This window comes from Recurvomyces mirabilis (genome assembly GCF_035927965.1).
Source record: "Recurvomyces mirabilis strain CCFEE 5264 chromosome Unknown scaffold_1, whole genome shotgun sequence".
NCBI classification, from domain to species: Eukaryota; Fungi; Ascomycota; class Dothideomycetes; order Mycosphaerellales; family Teratosphaeriaceae; genus Recurvomyces; species Recurvomyces mirabilis.
This window is the reverse complement of record NW_027041935.1, coordinates 1,143,892-1,162,343: the sequence shown is the minus strand read 5'-3', so window position 1 is coordinate 1,162,343 and position 18,452 is coordinate 1,143,892. Positions and strand designations below refer to the sequence as shown.

Here is an 18,452-nt window from a genome sequence, read left to right as displayed (position 1 = left end):
CTACGACCAACACCCTCGCAAGCGTTGCAACAGAAGCACAACACAAATCAATCCATCAACTCAGACATCTACTGCCTATCATGGCGGAGGAAGACACCAAGCCCGCGACCGCTACTGCCAGCACAACCACCGGCGATGAGAAGACTGTGACTGAGAAGGCCACCGATGCGGCATCAGCAGTGAAGGACAACGTCTTCAGCATGTTCGGCGGCGGCGCAAAGAAAGACACAAAGCCCGACACCACAGCAGACGAAGAGAACGACCGCTCCGGCTCCGCCAAAGCCCAAGCCGAGAAAGCCAAAGCAGCTGAGGGTGATGAGGAAGGCGAGGACAAAGCAGAGGAGGAGGAAGCAGATGTCCACTTCGAGCCTGTTGTGCACTTGACGGAGAAGATCGACACCAAGACCAACGAGGAGCTGGAGGAGCAGACTTTCAAGATGAGGGCCAAATTGTTCAAGTTTGATCGGGAGAGCAGGGAGTGGAAGGAGAGAGGCACGGGGGATGTGAGGTTGTTGAAGCATAAGGAGAATAGGAAGACGAGGTTGGTTATGCGGAGGGATAAGACGTTGAAGGTTTGTGCGAATCATTATGGTAAGTCTATGTAATACTCTCTGGAATGAGTTTTGGATGAGGTGCTAACGGTTTTGATGTAGTGGTGCCCGACATGAAGCTCTCGCCCAACGTCGGTTCTGATCGTTCTTGGGTCTGGAATGCCGCGGCGGATGTTTCTGAGGGCGAGCCGGAGGCGCAGACGCTTGCTATTCGCTTCGCCAACGCTGAGAATGCCAACCTGTTCAAGGAGGCGTTCATGAAGGCGCAGCAGGAGAACGAGGCGCTGTTCGCCAAGACCGATTGAGGCAGAGCAGGCACGCTGGATCTGGTTGCAACGGCTGGTCATGGTCTTGTCGTAGCATCAAGGCATGCAGAGGTGACTCACTAGCAACCTGGTGCCATTGCTGCAGTTCAGATCAAAGCGAGAGATGGAGCGATGGCATAGCATAGCATGAGCTGAAGGCGCTGCATTTCTTCATAGCACATCCAGTGCTTAGTAGATAGATACCATGAATATGACTGCATTGCATGTGTCTACCATTCCCGCTACCGCACTTACAAACAGGTTCTGCGTACTCTTAGCCAGCATAGTGACTTCTAGGATACGGCTTACTCAACACAGACCGTGGCAGCTGCTTTGACTTCACTTTCTTACCTCATTGCCATATGGTCCAAGCGTAAAGCGAGCCGAGCATTTCGAGCAATCACTTGCCCGCAAGCGCGAACGACGATCGATCACCCCACACATTGAAACACTCACTACACCTGCTCCATCAACCTTCTGCGAGAGAGAAAGACTTCTTACTCAATAGCTCCAACATTCTTTGCAACTTGTCGTCTACTGACAGACGGCACGCGACCACGTTCCATCACACACAATCTGTGGATATTCTTCAGCACAAACAGCACATCCATTGCGCCGCGCCGCACGCGCCAAACCACCCAATATGCCTGACGTACGTGAAGGTCAATCACCACCATTGTGTGACCGCAAACACTGACAACATTCCGCAGGTCAAACGCACGATCAAGATCCGCACCCACCAAGAAATCCTCCCCGATGTACCCCAAGAAGCAGAAGGCTACCCCATGCGCGGCTGGACCATCTCCATCTTCCTCGTCGGCCCGGACGGCGAAGACATGCCCGCCAACTGCTTCGAGCGCGCGACCTACCACCTCCACGAATCCTTCGGCAAACGGCAAAGGCAGGTGCTCAAGAACCCGCCGTTCACGATCAAGGAGAGGGGGTGGGGCGAGTTCGATATGAGTATTGTGTTGTCGCCTGTTGGTCTGCCGAAGAATGGCGATCAGAGTGTGCAGCATGATTTGAACTTTCAGCAGGAGGAGTATGAGAGTACGCATAGTGTTGTGAGTACAGACATCTCTTCGAACAGTGGTGGAAGGGTGGCATGCTGACCGTCATGTGATGGTGACAGACCTTCCGCAACCCCAAAGAGAACCTACTCGCCATCCTCAAGGAGTCAGCACCAGCTGGCGAGAACACGAATGGTATCACGGCAGCCAGCAAACCGGAGAAGAAGGCGCGACAGAAGACATCACGGAATGTGGATATGGAGAAGTTGGCGGATGCACTACCACAACTGCAAGAGGACGATCTGTTGCAGATTGTGCAGATGATTCACGATAACAAGACTGATGATACGTACACTAAGAATGATGTTGAGAGTAAGTTGACCTACATACTGTCCCGCCACCAGACTCGATTGATCGAAGAAGTCTGGTGGCGAGGATTGTGGTCTATGATGATATGGTATGCTAATGCTATGCCAAACAGACGGCGAGTTCCACGTCGACCTCTACACCCTCCCCGACCCCCTCATCAAAATGCTCTGGGACTTTTGCGATAAGAAAGTAGATATGAATGCCTTGGCCTAGACTGCCAACGGCGCCGCCATCGTCGCAACCCTGACAACGATCATGCAAGTACCACTTCAGGCGTGCAAAAAAGTATCGCGCATGAGACTTGGCACTTACCTTCGCGTGCGAGTTTGGCTCAATGGACTGCCTAGGCCGAAGGCTGTGCGGTATGATGATCTTTCGTTGTTGCGGCCGTGGAGGCATTATGGGCATGCTTGAGAAGATTTTAGGGGCGAAAGTGCTTTGAAGGGGGTGTGGTCCTGACGCCACAATGGGAGTTTGATGCTGGATGCTGGTGGGCTGGCCATCGAGCAGGCCCTTTCGTGCACTGGTTATAGGGAGCGTGGCGTCCGGCGTTCGTTGTAGCTGCGATGTTGCAACGCCAGATGCTTAGGCAGAAATGAAATGTAGTGAATCGATGTCACTAATCCGGGTCCTTACGTTTCCTTTTCACGATGTCGTTTACCTTTGTTTGTTCTTGAGCAGACGCTGCTGGTCAAGACGCCTTCTGCAACGGACAAGGAGACTGAGTACCACGTACCTGATCAGCTTGGACCATGTTCCTTCATCATCACTGCATCCTCAATGACAGGGGCCGAGCAACCAATATGGTTTAGGACCAAGCGGTGTCGTGACAGGAATGTATTGAGGGCAGAAATGCACTTGGGGTAGCGAGGTTGATATCAATGGGTCTCTTCTTGCTACATGACTACCGAGATATTTGAACGCAGCAGATACAAAAGAAAGTGATCGTGGTAGCAATACATGCATCGAGACCATACTGAGGATGTTGAATCCGAAAGCAAAGACGACGCGCGAGAGGTAATGAGCAAAACGTTAAGCGCCAGAAAATCAGATCATTATGAGGCCGTTGTGTTCGAGTCAAGGTCATATAGCAGTCCAGCTGAGAACATGAGCCAAGGCAACCGTGGGTAGGTGCCTATGCCTGTCTGAGTACACCCTCTGTAGTGGCGGTGAGTGGTTGGTGCATGTCATCCCACAATCCCTCAGCATAGACGAGGTCCGGGTAAAGCTTGACCAGCTCTATCCGATGGGGTCTGAGTGATTCGACGTCGGCGAGCATATCCTGCTGGTGACAAACGAAGCACTTATCGCGACCAATCTTTCTTTGGCAGTAACCACACTCGATACGCGGGCACTTCATGGCCCACCATTCCTTGACTGGTGTGAAAGTCTCGCTTTGCTTCCAGCAAGATTCAAGCTTAGCTGATACCCACCATATCGTGAAGTGTTGACGTTGCTCGGGTGCGATGAGATGTTCCAGCTCCAAGTGCTCGCCGAAGCCAGAGACGCCGTCGCAGAGAATGCGGCATATCGGACAGCGTATACACAGTCCAGTGGCCGGGCATGAGCAAACTTCCCCGTTCTTGAGATAGCACTGAGCGGGAACCGATTCGAAGCCATCATCTAGCAGTTCTATGGCCATGCCAGCTTGCTCTTCCTTGGGATGTTCCAGTACATGACTCACAAACATATCAAGCGCTACGTATTTTGTGGCATGTCCACCATGGGCAGTAGCGGTATCGACTCGTGACAGCATTCCGCAGGGGCGCACCATGTTCGACTGGCTTCCTCCCGACAGAGCCTTCTAGCCATCGCCTTCTCACATGCCACTCCAGATGGACGCTCACTAGGCATCTCTCAAGCTGAAAGCTCTCGCAGTCATCGTATGGGCAAGCGAAGGAAGTGCCATCACGATGAGCCTTTCGAATGTGGTCGGTAAGCTTGTGTGGCCTGGCAAATATGGTACGCTCATGCCTCTTAAAACATCCCAGGACGGGACAAGTATACCAGACGGGCGTGTTGTGTTTCGAGGCTACATGGCGATTCAGTTCAAATTGTCGACCAAATGTGCGAGTGCAGGTACTATTGGTACACCTGAACTCCGATCCCTGCTTACAACCCCTTGGTGTCGCTCGGCTAACAAAAGCTGAGGGTATGGGCAGGAATTTGTTCCCGAGTGTCTCGGATGATTGAGCTGAGCCTACATCCTCGAAGACCATAGCATCTGGCACCGACCACGCGAGAGTCCAGCTCTGAGCAGCGTGTCCTACTCGGTTGTTCTCGCACACAGATGTCCTACAAACAGGCGCGGCCAGGATTTCCGCGTTGGGAGCGATCTCGACACTGTCAGTGGCCAAATTTTGGTTTGGGTTCCTGAAAAATACACGGTTTTCATTGGTGTGTGACACAGCGCATATCTTACTGTCGCCCTTCTGTTAGCCTGCTTATTTTTTTTACTCACCTGTCCTGGGGGGCGTTATGTGCGCCAACCCAGTTCAAGTCCAGCCACGCCTTCCAATCAACGTCCTGCAACCACTGCAGCTCGGAGCTCCAGTCTGGTGGTGGGGTGTCGCTGACAACGTCGTCCTGATGCTGCGTGCTGACGTGGTCTGACATGACGATCGGCTGTCGGGCGCCTGACGGCTGCAAGTTTGCCTCGTGGCGTCTGCTTTCGAGAGGGCGAGCAGCGAGGCTGTGATGTCGATCGGCGATCTTGTGCAGCTGGTGGTCTGTTTTGTGAAGAGGAAGAGTGCAAAAGGCCGGTGGAAAGAGGGTGGGAAGTGCTACACCATTATGCTCCGCAGTATCGCGAAAGGGCGATGCTTGCTACGACCGTGGCCGTGGCCATGATCTCAAGACCGCCAAGCGAATGCTAGCTGTAGCACTTCTCCTCGTTTGTCCAGACGCCTCGTAGCAGACGTACGCTTCGCTCTAAGTCTGCGTGCCTAGCAGGACTAATATTCTGAAGCTTGAGCCGTGTAGAATGTGAAATGAACGTTCATTTGCACGATGCGGAGTGGGTGGGCGGATGTACCCGCCTCTAACCAGAAGAGGAGCACGCGAGCAATGATGAGCGTGTCTCGACATACAATCGATCACGTTTACATCCTACTCCAAATACATGGTCGTCGCAATGCATGGCCGACCGCCGAGGCTTCCTCCTACCACTGGTAATCTTCGCCTTCTTTATCTTCTCTCCCGTAAATCGCGGACCGATCGACTCCCGCTTCCAGGAACGACCCAGCATCGAGGATGCAATAGCTGAAGAGGAGAAGTCGCTGGGAGTGCTACAGAACTCGTCCTACAGCGACTTCTGGGGACGATCAGCTGATGGAGACCTCTTGATTAACGATGGCCCGCAGCTAAACCTCGCCGGCCTACGGCGTGATCGGGGTGTTGCATGGGCTGCTCTTCCTGCAGTCAAGAAAAGGGCGGAAGAGTTCTTGGGAAATGCTCTAGGATCTGCTGGCATTAATGCTTTAGGTGCGGTAGGGCGATCAACAGATCTACCACCACTGTACAGCAATGTGACGGGCTACGTACATGGCCCATGGGTCCGATCGAAGCTGCGGGAAAATATAGCTCAACCGCATCTCAATCTATCATCGTACGCCGGCCAAGGGCCATATGGCCCGTTCCAGCTAAACACATTCGAGCGGAACATCACTGGAGATACCGGCGATGTCAGTATACGCTTCCACGAGAGGACGGCGCACGATTTGGTACTGCCAGATCATGCCAACGTCACCAGCATCAGCGTTGAGATGACGCTGCGTGAAGATGTCGGGGAGAACGACGCCGAATTGCAGCTCTACGGCGTCTACAACATGGATATTGGCCAAGCCATCCTGACCACAACGAGCGACAAGATGGCTGGCATATTCATGCTGCCCCACTTCTCACTATCGGAGAGCACGTTCGAGTCAGCCAAAGCATATCTGAACCAGTCCATATCCCGCACCATAAAAACGCGTAAAGATGGCGACATCGAGTCCTTCAACCCATGGCCCTCAAGGGGTAACACCGGTCCACCAATGAATACGGACTTGCCACTCTGCGAACTCATTGTCTGGCTGCAGCAAATGTCTCCTCGTGCTTTACCAGCAACGAATACTCAACAGAATATACTAGGCTTCCTGGAAAGCGAGCTTCGCTCTCCTACTGGTGCATTCTTACCTCCTGCACCCGAGCTTCGCTTCAACATGATTGCATTCTCGCCCGACTGCGGATACGTACTCGAGTCGAAAGGTGAGCCGGACTTCGTGCCTCAGGATGGCGATCATCTAGTTGGACCAAAGATAGAGGCTTTGTTTGGTAATGGCAGACACCACCTTGTGTTCTTCGCACTGGTCATCGGTTCGCAAATCGCCCTGCTTAAGCGCCAGATGCAGGAGGCTAGTACGCCTTCGACACGAAGTCGCATCAGTTTCACCACCGTCGCTATGCTGGCACTTGGCGATGGCTTCGCAACAATGACATTCCTACTCGTCAGCCTATTCATTAGCAACCTATGGCTTGACCTCATGGCCGCTGCGTTCCTGGCTTTCGTGTCGGTGTCGTTCTTTGGTATGCGCTTCATGTTCGATATATGGACTGCTCATGCGCCGGAGCGTGAGCGTGCGGCGCGAGAAGAGGCCGAGGAGGAGCGACAGAGGAGAGAAAGGTTACAGGTTGCGCTTGATCGTATTCATGCTGATCGGAACGAGAGGCTGAGGCAATTGGCTGAGAGGCAGGAAGCGAGGGTTGCTAGTGGTCCTCCTACTGATGCTGAGCTGGCTGCTGCGATCCCTCAGCCTCCCTCGAGTGATCAGACGAGCTCGCCGACCGAAGTGTCCGCTGCCAATGCTGACACAGCGCCAACGGCCAGGGATGCACCTAGCACGGAAGAGGCGCAACCAGTTCCCGTAGCCGCTACTTCTACACCTCTACCAGATCTACCGGCAACAGCGCCGCCAGTAGAGATGCCTGCAGTACCCGAGACGCTTCCGTTACCGGCCACAGCTCGTCGGCCACCCGAGGCTTTTGCCACACCGCTTTGGATGCCGTTGGATCAGGCAGGTATCGTGACGCAAACAGCCGATGGCTTACAAGTCAACATGGAAGTCGAACCTCAGACCTCCAGCTTCGGCTCACTCTATATGCGTTTCTACCTTGTCCTTCTTGCCGTCTTGTTCATAAGCCTGAATGCCGCTGGTTGGCCTACAACGCTACGAAGAGTCTACTTCACCACCCTAGCACTCCTCTACCTCTCATTCTGGATCCCTCAAATCATTCGCAACGTTCAGCGCAACTGTCGCAAAGCCTTTCGGACCGAGTTCGTGCTCGGCGAGAGTGCCTTGCGTCTGATGCCATTCGTCTATTTCTTCGCCTATAAGCGCAATGTCGTCTTCGCCAGCCAAGACCTGTACAGTCTCGCTCTTCTCGCCATCTGGGTATGGATCCAGATTGTAATCATCACGAGCCAGGAGATCATCGGACCACGATGGTTCGTTCGCAAAGACTGGGCGCCTCCAGCTTACGACTATCACCCTGTTCTCCGCTCGGATGAAGAAGGCGCAACCTTACCTCTTGGCCTCTCAGATGCGAACAACATTTCCGCGCCCACCTCGCCTCTGCTCGAGCGCAGGGTCAGCTTATCATCACCTGCGACAGCGCGACGGACCTCACTCGCCACAACCAAGGAGCACAAAGAAAAAGGCAAACGAATGTATGATTGTGCTATCTGCTTTCAGGATCTCGAGGTGCCTGTCATCGAAGCTGATGGGACTGGCGATAATGCTGGGACGGCTGCATCGCTGGCAGGAGGACTGCTGGCGAGGAGGAACTATATGGTTACTCCGTGTAGACACATCTTCCACAGCGCTTGTTTGGAGGGGTGGATGAAGTACAGACTCCAATGCCCGATTTGTCGCGAGGGGCTGCCGGCGCTGTGAGCAAGACGTCAAGACATGGTATGTAGTATCAGCGAGCAAGTCATACACTACCTCTTACCTCCGCAAATGTCTCTAAGCTGGTATGTCTTTCACGCCGGGCCTGGGTCCTTTATGCTCAAGGCCTTCTGATACTTCCAGCTTTGCTGTTTGCGAAACGGTGTCATGTCTCGCACCCGGCAAACAGCCAACTCTCCCATCTCTGGGGACTACAAGAACGGTACAGTGTCGTGCAATGTAATACAGCATCAATCAGAACCACTTCCACAGACCACGAAGCAACTATGATCGCAGCCATATCGAAATGGCTTGACGCCCAGGCCACCACACTTCACGAACCACTCCTACCAGATCCAGCGACGTTCGACTTCGATGAGCAGGACAACCCACCACGAACCAGCACCCATACCCTTACTACTGCAATCGAGAGACTGATCCTCGCCACAGCTGCTTTACACCGAGCTGGGCCGTGGTACACCTCGAAGTCTGAGGCGCTCTGGCATTTCATTGCTGGTTCTCTATCACGAGCAGAGTATGATAACAAAGTTTCGAAGGCTCTGGCTAAGTTGCCGAAAAGAACAATTGTGGAGAGGGATGTAGCGTTTGCTGAGGGGAGGACGCTTGAGGCCTTGATGACGCTGAGGAGGGAGGGTGATGTCAGGGATGTTAGGGATCTGATGGAGTGTTTGGATGAGTTTGAAAAGGCTGGAATTTGATGAGTGGGCTATGAGTGTGAGGATGATGCTTAGGTTTGAATGAGATGCTTAAGAGGTGGAAGCAGAATGGTACTTTGTGAGTGATATGTACAGCTACTGTACGCAACAGTTTTTAACGATTACCTCAGCACTTGCTACCTTCTGCCAACGAACTCCGCGTCTGGCGACAGCAAGTTTCGTTTGTGCCTTGACTTCATTCAGATCGTCAACACAGGCTTCGTTGCATTCGCAATTCGAGGAGGCTTGGCTGTCGGTAGACCACGCATCATTGCTGTCGTAGCTTCTCCGCACATTCAAGGCTTTCGTTGACGCTTCATGCTCATCCTCATTGCTACGCTGTGAGATCTTATCTTCTACCGACCACTTATCATTGTCGTTGCGCTGTCCTTTCGACTGGGCCTCTCTCGGTTTCAACCGGTCGAGGAGGTCCATCACTTCGTCGTACAAGATCTCGATGGTTCGCGGGTCACTTTCAGTATGTTCTCGGCCGTACCTGTGGTTTGGGCCAGCAGTGGTGTCGTTGTCCGAAGGCTCGGAGTTTAGTGACGTATAGGTCGATGGGAGAGCACTTCGGGCTGAGGACTGCAGTTGTTCGACGATGTCGTTGTGCCGATCGATAAGGTCGTTCACATCGTCACATCCAGCGACTTCCAGCGTGGCGACAATATAAGGTGGTGCTTGGTGAGCCATACGACGCTTGACGCGCCGACGAGCTTCCTCCATGAGGTCGTCAAGACTATACAAGGTGTCGTCCTTGGTATTTTGCGTTGAGTCTGGGACCATGCTTTTTCACGTGGTTACGAGAGCTATCAATCTTCGTGCAGGTGCTGAATTTAGTAGCCTTAAGCAAGTGAGAATGTGTCTGGCAGAGATATTCACCGGGAATGTGACAGGAAAAGGCAGATGAGACGTATCATGGAAGATGTGTTCAGCAGAATCGCTTGTGATGTGACCATGGGGATGAAAAAGTCGCAACGCTATGTTTGTTCTCGCTACAGATGCATCTCGATATCTTGTCAGTTTGCTACATGGCATCGCAACTTACCTTTACAGCATAGTGAAACATGCATTACCCACATATCCCAAGCAATAATCGCACAGCATACCGCCAACATCACCACCAGTCACGAAAGGCAATGGCTGAGGTGCGGTCAGACTAAGTGCAAAGCTATCGGCACAAGTACAACCTCCTTTAACTTGCTGGCTCCCGGTCCGCTCGGCCACAAGATCAGCTGGATTGTCCGAAGTCAGGTAGTCGTAGTGCGAGACCAGCTCGCAACTTTGACTTGACTGCGATCGACTACTTCCGGGGTACTGCGTTGTCTTGCGAGGTCAGTGGCGATGCACTTGAGCTGCTTCTTGTACTCTGCGCTCGAAGGGTACTGCCACAGTGTTACGTCTATGGCTTGCGCACCATTGACGAGAGAATCATTAGGAGACTGAAGCCATGCCTTGACCTCACGTGGCTTCTTGAGCCACTCGATGTTGGATGTTTGTAGTCGAGTGTTGAGTACGCTTGCATTTGGTAGCCGGTAGCCGTGCTTATCCAGTACGTCGATCGAGCTCACGACGTCGAATAAGAGATCATTGCTGCGGTCGAGTAGAGAGTCTGTGTACGCATTAGTCTTCTTGTAGCCGGCGTACCAGGCATCAGCCTCGAGCTTCTCGGCCTTCTCAGTGGGCGTGAGATCCTTGGGTAGATGTGCTTTCACTGGCGTGTTGATGGCAGCAAGTGCCCCGGTCAGTAAAGCGTTAGACCTACTGCGTGCGCTGTCCAGACGCTCATTGTGATCGAGCTGCTCTGGGGTCGGTGGCATCTGCTTCGACAGATGGGTTGCAACATCGGCCCGGATGGCTGCCATCTGTATCGGATCAGAGTACTTCCGTCGAGCTTCTGCCATCATGCCCTTGACGACTGCCGAGGTGTAGACAGGTGAGACCATGACTGGTGAGGAAGAGGCTGTGCAAAAGTAGTAGCTGCCGGAGCTGGACGATGTGCTAATGCTGTCGCAGCGAGCAGTCAAATGGATGGTAGATGGTTGAGAGCTCATAGATGATGCGTGAGAGCGCATTCCTTGGATGTTACACGATGCCACGCCGGAAGAACAAACTGGCACCACTGCTTTTAAATCATCCTATTGCCCAAGACAATAGATTGTAAGATGAACATCTTTCTTCGTCCACTATCAATGTCAGCAAACAAAGCGATTGAGCGGCTTGTGGTAGTCGTCTTTGTTAGACGGGCTGATAATCCTCAACATGGTCGAGTTGATGCTAGCCACGATCCAAAATGACAACATGAGGTTAGGATGTGGTTACTGTTTGATAGACCTGCTTTTCCAAGCGACACGGCAAGCTCATCACTGAGACGACAGCGTAATGTATGAATTCCAGCGAGCGCATACCGCCGGGAGACTCCTCTACAGTCATGGGCGCAGATTATGCATTGAGACTGCGAATGTAGAGGCGAAGTTGTTCTTGCCTCGCGATTCTGATCGCGAGCGGAAGGCTTCCGCACTGCTTGACTCTTGACTCGCCAAAACTCGCGCTGCATGAAACCGCGATTGACTTGACCGTGATTGCTTAGGAGGTCAGATCAACATTGTAAAGCTAAGATGTTGTGCGCAAGTACGTAGATCTCCAGACTATATCATCAAGACTAGTGCTGACGATCCATAGTCTCCGGCGAAGCTCCAGAACACCCTGTCGCATCGAGAAAGTCTGGTCAGTCGAATCCTCCATGAGACCAAGAAAACACAAAACTTACTGGTAGGTGTAGGCAATGTCTTCGAACGCCGGCTCATAGAAGCTTACGTCTCCGAGAATGGCACCGACCCTGTCAACGGCGAAGAGCTTTCCACAGACGACCTCATCGACCTCAAACAATCCCGACTTGTCAAGCCCCGACCTCCTACTCTGACCTCGATACCTGCACTCCTATCGACCTTTCAGAACGAGTGGGATGCTTTGATCTTGGAGACCTTCCAGCTGAAGCAGCAACTGGCGGAGACGAGGCAAGAATTGTCCACAGCTTTGTACTACAATGATTCGGCGCAACGGGTGATCGCAAGACTGCAGAAGGAGCGGGATGAGGCTCGGGATGCACTCTCGCGAGTCTCGGTATCCGCCACGACGAATGGCGCCTCTCACACAAACGGCGATGCCATGCAAGTGGACGGTCAAGAGCTACCGCAAGCTGTGATCGCAAGGATGGAGGAGACACAGCAGAAGCTTTCGGCCACAAGACGCAAGAGGCCTGTACCCAAAGACTGGGCGACAAACGATACTATCGCGACGTACGAGGTCAAGACAACAGCCGACTCGCAATTCACGGGTGCCAAGTCTTTGGCCAGCGACAAGACTGGTGACTTCTTCCTTTGCGGCGATTCAGATGGTGCTGTCGGGGTCTACGACTTGAAGGCGGGTGCATTCACTACGAGGAGCAACCTTAAGTCTGGTGCCATTCTACATGGTGCGTGGGCGAACGACAAGCCCATCGTGGCGACTTCGAGCGGAGCTGTTGTGGTTACGTCTGAGGGTACGGTGCAGGCGAAGTTCACGCAGCATGCTGGTGCGGCTAAAGCCGTTGCCGTGCATCCCAGCGAGGACATTTTGGCATCTGTTGGCTCGGACAGGAGTTACGTTCTGTACGATTTGCAGGACAACAAGGTGTTGACGCAAGTATTTACGGACTTTGGTAAGCTATACTGTGAAGTTGTGCCGAAGACATCTACTAACACAACGCAGTCCTTACAGCAGTGTCTTTCCACCCCGACGGCCATCTACTGGCAGCCGGCGCCACAGATGGCTCCATCGTCTTGTACGATGTCAAGGCCGCCTCACTCGCACACACCTTCCCACCAACAACCTCAGCACCAATCACAGGCCTCACCTTCTCCGAGAATGGCACATGGCTAGCAGCAGCCACAGAAGGCTCAAAAAATGTCACTATCTACGATCTTCGCAAGCTTGCCGCCCTCAAGACTCTCGACGTTGGTACGGCTGTCACTGGACTGTCCTGGGACTACACAGGCCAGTTCCTGGCTGCTTGTGGACCCGGAGGAGTGGTTGTCAGCGAGTACACGAAGAAGACGAAGGCGTGGTCTGAGCCGCTGAGGAAGGCGCTCAGTGCTGTTGATGTGAAGTGGGGTGCCAATGCTCAGTCGCTTGTTGCTTTGACAGGTGATGGCGCTGTCAGTGTGCTTGGTGCTTAGACCGAGAGGAGGTAGTGGGGATGGTGTCATGGCGCTTAGGATGAGCGTGTAGCATATCATTGAAGGCGATGGGTCGGCGAGGCTCGTGTACTTGTCTCCCTGATCAGGTCATTTCTGTACATGTAGTTGTGCGTATCGAGCTGAGAGCAAGCTGGGCAAAGCAGTGTAAAAGTTTCATTTCGCCATTTGATCTTTCACGTGTCGATGGTGGTTCTTCCTGCTGCTAAGCACTTCTGGAAGACTCGTGTGAATCACTGGCTGTCCAAGAAACTGCTGGGCTACCTTAGGACTACGATTTATGTAGAGACAGCATGCCAATCATGAGGTGAATTTGAGGATATATACAAGCGTGACGCGCGAACCTTCGACGCCACAGAACCCCTCTGCTTCCAACAACAGTTCCCGCGGACCTTACGCTCCTCTCATTTCACTGCAACATCAACAAAGAGATTCCTGGCTCCTTCCGCAGCACGAATACACAAGCACAGATACACCCATCGAGAACATCTGAATGCAAGACTGCTGCGAGCATGGAAGGTGTCGGTGGGCATCAGCACATGTTTCTGCCGGCTCGAGAGCGTTCTAAGGTAAGCAGATATCAAGAAGACCCACTCGTTCTTGCACTCAACAGCGTGGTCTCAGCAGCGGAATCATGCTGACATAACCACCACAGCGATTGTACAGCACAATGGCCGAGCCACAGCGAGAACCGAATGATCCATCCTCATCCTCCCTCTTCATACCAGAAGACGAGCACTACGAGAACGAACACGCACGTCACAGGCCACGATTAGCACTACCGGATATCAGAAATTCACCGGCACGGTTTGCGGGTGATGGGTTGGACTACAGAAGGCCGTTGATGAGTGGAGTGACGTCGGCAGCGAGGGCGCCCGTGATCGATCTTACGGACGATGATTTGATGCAAGAGAGCGAGAGCTCACAGGGCTCTAATGTCTTGGGTCCAGGCCCCTCAAGATCTATAGCAACTGCTACAGCACAAGATGCAGGGAGATTGCCGAGGTTCGGGAGGAGGGACATCATCAGTCTGGACGACAGCATGAACGAGGTATCAGAAGAGGAGACAGAGCCGCAAGGGCGATCAACGGGCATCTCAAGCTTCGAGCGTGGGCAGCGAGGTAGTGAACGGCCGAGGGTCTCACAGCTGAGAAGGCCATATCGTACACCATTTCTACGAGACGCACCAGCAAATCACGACGAAGATCTCGAGATAGTCTCCGAGCGCACCTTGTCACGACCACAAACTATGAGCCGGCACGTCTCGCCACACAACCTCCAGCAAAGAAGTCTGACGCCCTACCCTGGAGACATAGGAAATGCAGGCCCTGCCCCAATCGATCTTACAGAAGACGACGACGTAGTCTTCATGCGCGAGAACCCGCGCGAAGGCGGAGGAATAAATGGAGTACCACCCGCCACGACAGCAGGCCTAGGCACTAGAAGTGTCCCAGCGGAACGAAATCCCTTGGCAGGAGTAGCAGAACTGCTGAACGGCACTCATAGATTGATGCAAAGGATGTACGACTATCAGGGCCCACCAGACGAGTACTTTAATCCTCTGCAGGGTGCGCCTAGGCATCGCGATCCTCTTAGACGGTATAGAGTGCCAGTGCCACCACTTCGCGACGTTCCCGTTAGCGGCTTCGTACCTCCTGTCGGGATGCCTGGGTTGATGGATTATGGCATGCCGGCTTTCGATCTAGGTGTGGAGCCGATTGCACGACCTCCTTCACCGAAGTATTCTCCACCACCTTCACCCGGTGCGGGCTTCATCCGAAATCCTGGCGAGGACGATGTGGTGGTTTGTCCGAACTGCGGTGATGAGTTGGCAGTGAGCAAGGACGATACGAAGTCGCAAGTCTGGGTGGTCACGGCTTGCGGCCACGCTTACTGCGGTACCTGTGCCGTCAATCGAGCGTTGAGAAAAGGCAAGGGCAAGGCGAAAGTCACGGATCCGAAGGAGCCGAGGCCATTTTCGAAGTGTGTGGTTGATGGATGTGGGAAGAAGTGTTCGAGCAGTAGGGACATGGTGCACGTGTTCTTGGGGAGCTAGTGTCTACCGTGAGGAGCACAGCTGAAATTGAGCGATGTCTTATCGATACGGAGACAGCGGGCCTCTCTGACTGAGGCGTGTCCCAGCTATCATCAGCCTGACCGATCGTTGAGGAGGTAATGTGCCTAGATGCGAGCGTGGCTTTGGGAACTCCCAGGCAGCATTCGGTGGCTTGAGCCCTTGGTAGTAATGTATTCCTACGACCATGAAGACGATCGTCATTGGCATAAGTCTCTCGTCTATCGTCTACTTGCCCAACTGTGCTGAAGCCGAGGAGACTATGCACTGTCATCTCTACTGCTTGCCATCATAAGGCCAATGGCTCGAGCTCACATACTTCATGGACCTCGGTGTCGAATGCTAACATCTGCTGTGGCACCATGACATAGCATGCCGATACGAGCTCCGCTTTCGCGTCCATCTGAGTAAGGCGACGCCGGACCAAAAGGGGGCGTGTATACGACGAGCAGCGTTCTAGCTGCGTTGGAGACGCGGAATCGTCTCAAAAGCTATGCAAATCATGTTCCGGTCAGATGGTACTTACCGTATTCGACGTACTCTGACTGACTTGGACACAGCAGGTACTAGCGTGCTGATCTCAACTTGTATTGAAACGGCAGGCATTGCGCTCTCTGGACTGCTGACTACGAGTATCAATGCATACGAAAATGATGTCTAAGCCTCTACGACGCATTCCAGCTAGGTATGAACACCAATTTCGTTGCTCGCAAGGCAGGCGGCAGGTTAGTAATGATGTGCGCGTTCATATAAGCCTTGGACTCCTCAGGACGAGCAAACATCGATCACAACTCCAAGCCTCTCTTTACCACCTCCTTCGTCGTCCCAATGTTGCGTACGGTTGCTATACGGTGCCTCATTTTCTGTTTTGCGTTCTTGGCCATTGCGCATGCCTTCCCTCCAATTGAATGGGTGGACTGTCAGACACAAGTCCCTTTCATCCTGGAGGACACTGTTACCTCTCTCAACCTTACCGCCTTGCCTTCGACGCTTCACTGTGGACGACTCGTCGTTCCAGTCGACTATGCCAAGCCCATCAATGCGGTTGACAACAACATCACTCTTGGCTTAGCAATGTACCGGCCACATAATCCGAAGGGGGTGATTTTCTAGTACGCCTCCCCATGCTCTTCTCCTGGAGCTTGAGGGCTAGGACATGCTGAACTTGATGACTAACTTCACCTAGCTGCCCAGGAGGTACTGATGCCGGCGCTGCAGTCGCATGGCAAGTCGCTTTGGGCCTCAACAGTGACTCCACACCAAACTTTGATGGCTTGCTGGATTACGACCTCATGAGTACGGTTGCTTGATACGTGTTATCCATGTACCAGTCGCTGATACAACAGCTAGTGATGGACATCCGGAGTACATGGAGCTCCAACAACATCAGCGTCGACCTCAGCACTATCCCTCCGGTCATCGGACCATAGTAAGTCCTGCATACTCAAGTAGTAGCATCGCGGCAGCGGCTGTGCTGACGACGATGGTTTGATCCTCCAGTCCAAGTGACGCAGAAGAGTTCGACGCATTCCAGGCCGCAGCAGCGAAGGTCTTCCAGTCATTTGCGAATTTGAGCTCTCCGCCAGGTATCATCAATCATGCTGGCACAAGAGAAGTCGTACAGGACTACGAGCGGATCCGCATAGCGCTCGGATACGAGAGGATCCATTTCTTGGGGGCCTCGTAGTAAGCGATTTCTCTCCTACTGATGTGCGAGAGGGATGGGTCGCTGACGCTGCTATGTAGCGGGTTCTACCGCAATGCCCAGTATGCTGTGACATTTCCCGAGAGAGTCGGCCATTTTGCACTTGATGCTGTTGTCTCACACGGCATTGTGAGTGCACAGTATGTTCGTCGATCGTGCTCGATATACTAACGGCAAATAGAGCATCGAGAATCAGGTCGCATATGACTTGATCTCAGTGAACCGTGCCTTGCTACGAGCAGATGCATACTGTCAGGATCACGCCACTTGCCCCTTTCACGGGTAGGGACGCGGTAGTGTTCCTCGTGTAGGCCACCCATGCCGTGTAGAATCGTTCCGGATCTGACGTATCTTCTGCAACAGGCATGGCTGTATATTCTAGCCCAAGCCGAGAATGGCACACTCATTGCCTGCGACACCAATGCAACTACCAGCTGTAACAACACCGTCCCGGCTTGGGAGATCCAAGCCACCCTTGCTGGTGCACTCATGGGCCAGCCGGATTTCCCAACCATTCTCGAAGCCCTCGCAGCTGCATATGCAGGTAATGCAGCGCTGTTTCTTGGGGGCGGATCTCTTACCCTCGATGCTACATGGGGCCTTGTCGAGATCTGTAACGACCATCGTGAGTCTGACCGCCATGACGTGCGGAAGTTGCTGGTTGTGAAGAGCTAAATCCTGTCAATAGCCGTCGCGGACAAGTCTTTCGCTCATTACAAGCATCTCATCGATGTTGCCAGCAGCGTAAATTTTGCCTGGCGCAGAGATCTTTATGAGCGACCGCGCAGCTAACGGTTGAACCAGGTTGATACGTACCGCGTCAACCAGTCTGCTGGTATACAAGCTCAGCTTATCTGCGCAGCATGGCCGTATGCTGAGCCGGCAGCATCCACACCACTTCAGCTTACCCAGACAATGTTACTGGTGACTGCAGACTTTGAAGCCAGGTAAGGCTCTTCTCTGGACCAACTGCCGCGAAAGAGGCCTTATCGACAGCTAATTTCCGATTACCAGCATTGCCACCGAGCAAACCACATTCGTTTGGGAGACGCAGGCTCACAAATCTGGTCTGGTGGTGCGTCATGGAGACGACCATGTCTCCTTCAACGGTATGTGCGAGAGGCAATGCCCAGCCAGAACGAAGACGAGTAGAGAGCATGATCAGCTAACGCTCGCATTCTCCAGAACCTCTGGTCGCGTCGACGAACATCACAAAGCGGTTTCTTCGTACAGGAGTGCTGCCGTGTCCTGAGGATAGCACGTACGTTACTGTCTATGGACCGGGCGAAAAGAGGAGGCCCGTGTCGAATCCCTATGATGTGCCTACTGGGCTGTTGGCAGGCGATATCGACAGCTCATGAGGCAGAGTGTGCGCGGCCAGGCGCGAGCCAGATTTGAGAGATGTGGAGGCTTTTGACTTTCTGGTATTGGCGTTGGAAGCATTCGTGCGTGCTCGAGCTTTGCCAGGCATCCTTGAACGAGTAATTTAGTCTTCACCTTGACTTCATTGTGGGATGGTTTCGTTGATGACTACTGTAACCTGTGTGATGGTAGACTAAA

General features: G+C 53.2%; 7 protein-coding genes across 7 annotated transcripts; 6 read left to right on the top strand and 1 right to left on the bottom strand.

The window, feature by feature from the left end:
- Window positions 1–80: 80 nt before the first annotated feature.
- sbp1 (Ran GTPase binding protein Sbp1) lies at window positions 81–856 on the top strand (the record flags this gene model as incomplete). Its single annotated transcript, XM_064833207.1, has 2 exons — window positions 81–591; window positions 654–856. 2 exons carry the CDS (start codon window positions 81–83, stop codon window positions 854–856), a joined length of 714 nt encoding a protein of 237 aa, XP_064699476.1.
- A 643-nt stretch (window positions 857–1,499) lies between these two features.
- tfg3 (transcription factor TFIIF complex subunit Tfg3) lies at window positions 1,500–2,448 on the top strand (the record flags this gene model as incomplete). The annotated part of the gene is made up of 4 exons (XM_064833206.1): window positions 1,500–1,508; window positions 1,567–1,920; window positions 1,989–2,238; window positions 2,348–2,448. The coding sequence occupies 4 exons, from the start codon at window positions 1,500–1,502 to the stop codon at window positions 2,446–2,448; spliced, it is 714 nt and encodes a 237-aa protein (XP_064699475.1).
- Window positions 2,449–5,372: 2,924 nt separating this feature from the next.
- Window positions 5,373–8,881, top strand: LTS14_000492 (uncharacterized protein; the record flags this gene model as incomplete). The annotated part of the gene is made up of 2 exons (XM_064833205.1): window positions 5,373–8,164; window positions 8,422–8,881. The coding sequence occupies 2 exons, from the start codon at window positions 5,373–5,375 to the stop codon at window positions 8,879–8,881; spliced, it is 3,252 nt and encodes a 1,083-aa protein (XP_064699474.1).
- Window positions 8,882–8,974: 93 nt separating this feature from the next.
- On the bottom strand, window positions 8,975–10,824 carry LTS14_000491 (uncharacterized protein; the record flags this gene model as incomplete). The annotated part of the gene is given in 3 exon segments (XM_064833204.1): window positions 8,975–9,654; window positions 9,988–10,171; window positions 10,186–10,824. 3 exon segments carry the CDS (start codon window positions 10,822–10,824, stop codon window positions 8,975–8,977), a joined length of 1,503 nt encoding a protein of 500 aa, XP_064699473.1.
- A 672-nt stretch (window positions 10,825–11,496) lies between these two features.
- LTS14_000490 (uncharacterized protein) lies at window positions 11,497–13,095 on the top strand (the record flags this gene model as incomplete). Its single annotated transcript, XM_064833203.1, has 4 exons — window positions 11,497–11,509; window positions 11,561–11,605; window positions 11,661–12,578; window positions 12,629–13,095. The coding sequence occupies 4 exons, from the start codon at window positions 11,497–11,499 to the stop codon at window positions 13,093–13,095; spliced, it is 1,443 nt and encodes a 480-aa protein (XP_064699472.1).
- A 530-nt stretch (window positions 13,096–13,625) lies between these two features.
- LTS14_000489 (uncharacterized protein) lies at window positions 13,626–15,169 on the top strand (the record flags this gene model as incomplete). The annotated part of the gene is made up of 2 exons (XM_064833202.1): window positions 13,626–13,682; window positions 13,769–15,169. 2 exons carry the CDS (start codon window positions 13,626–13,628, stop codon window positions 15,167–15,169), a joined length of 1,458 nt encoding a protein of 485 aa, XP_064699471.1.
- Window positions 15,170–16,539: 1,370 nt separating this feature from the next.
- Window positions 16,540–18,253, top strand: LTS14_000488 (uncharacterized protein; the record flags this gene model as incomplete). Its single annotated transcript, XM_064833201.1, has 9 exons — window positions 16,540–16,616; window positions 16,688–16,873; window positions 16,934–17,021; window positions 17,074–17,174; window positions 17,222–17,517; window positions 17,581–17,636; window positions 17,697–17,839; window positions 17,907–18,001; window positions 18,078–18,253. The coding sequence occupies 9 exons, from the start codon at window positions 16,540–16,542 to the stop codon at window positions 18,251–18,253; spliced, it is 1,218 nt and encodes a 405-aa protein (XP_064699470.1).
- Between the last annotated feature and the right edge of the window lie 199 nt (window positions 18,254–18,452).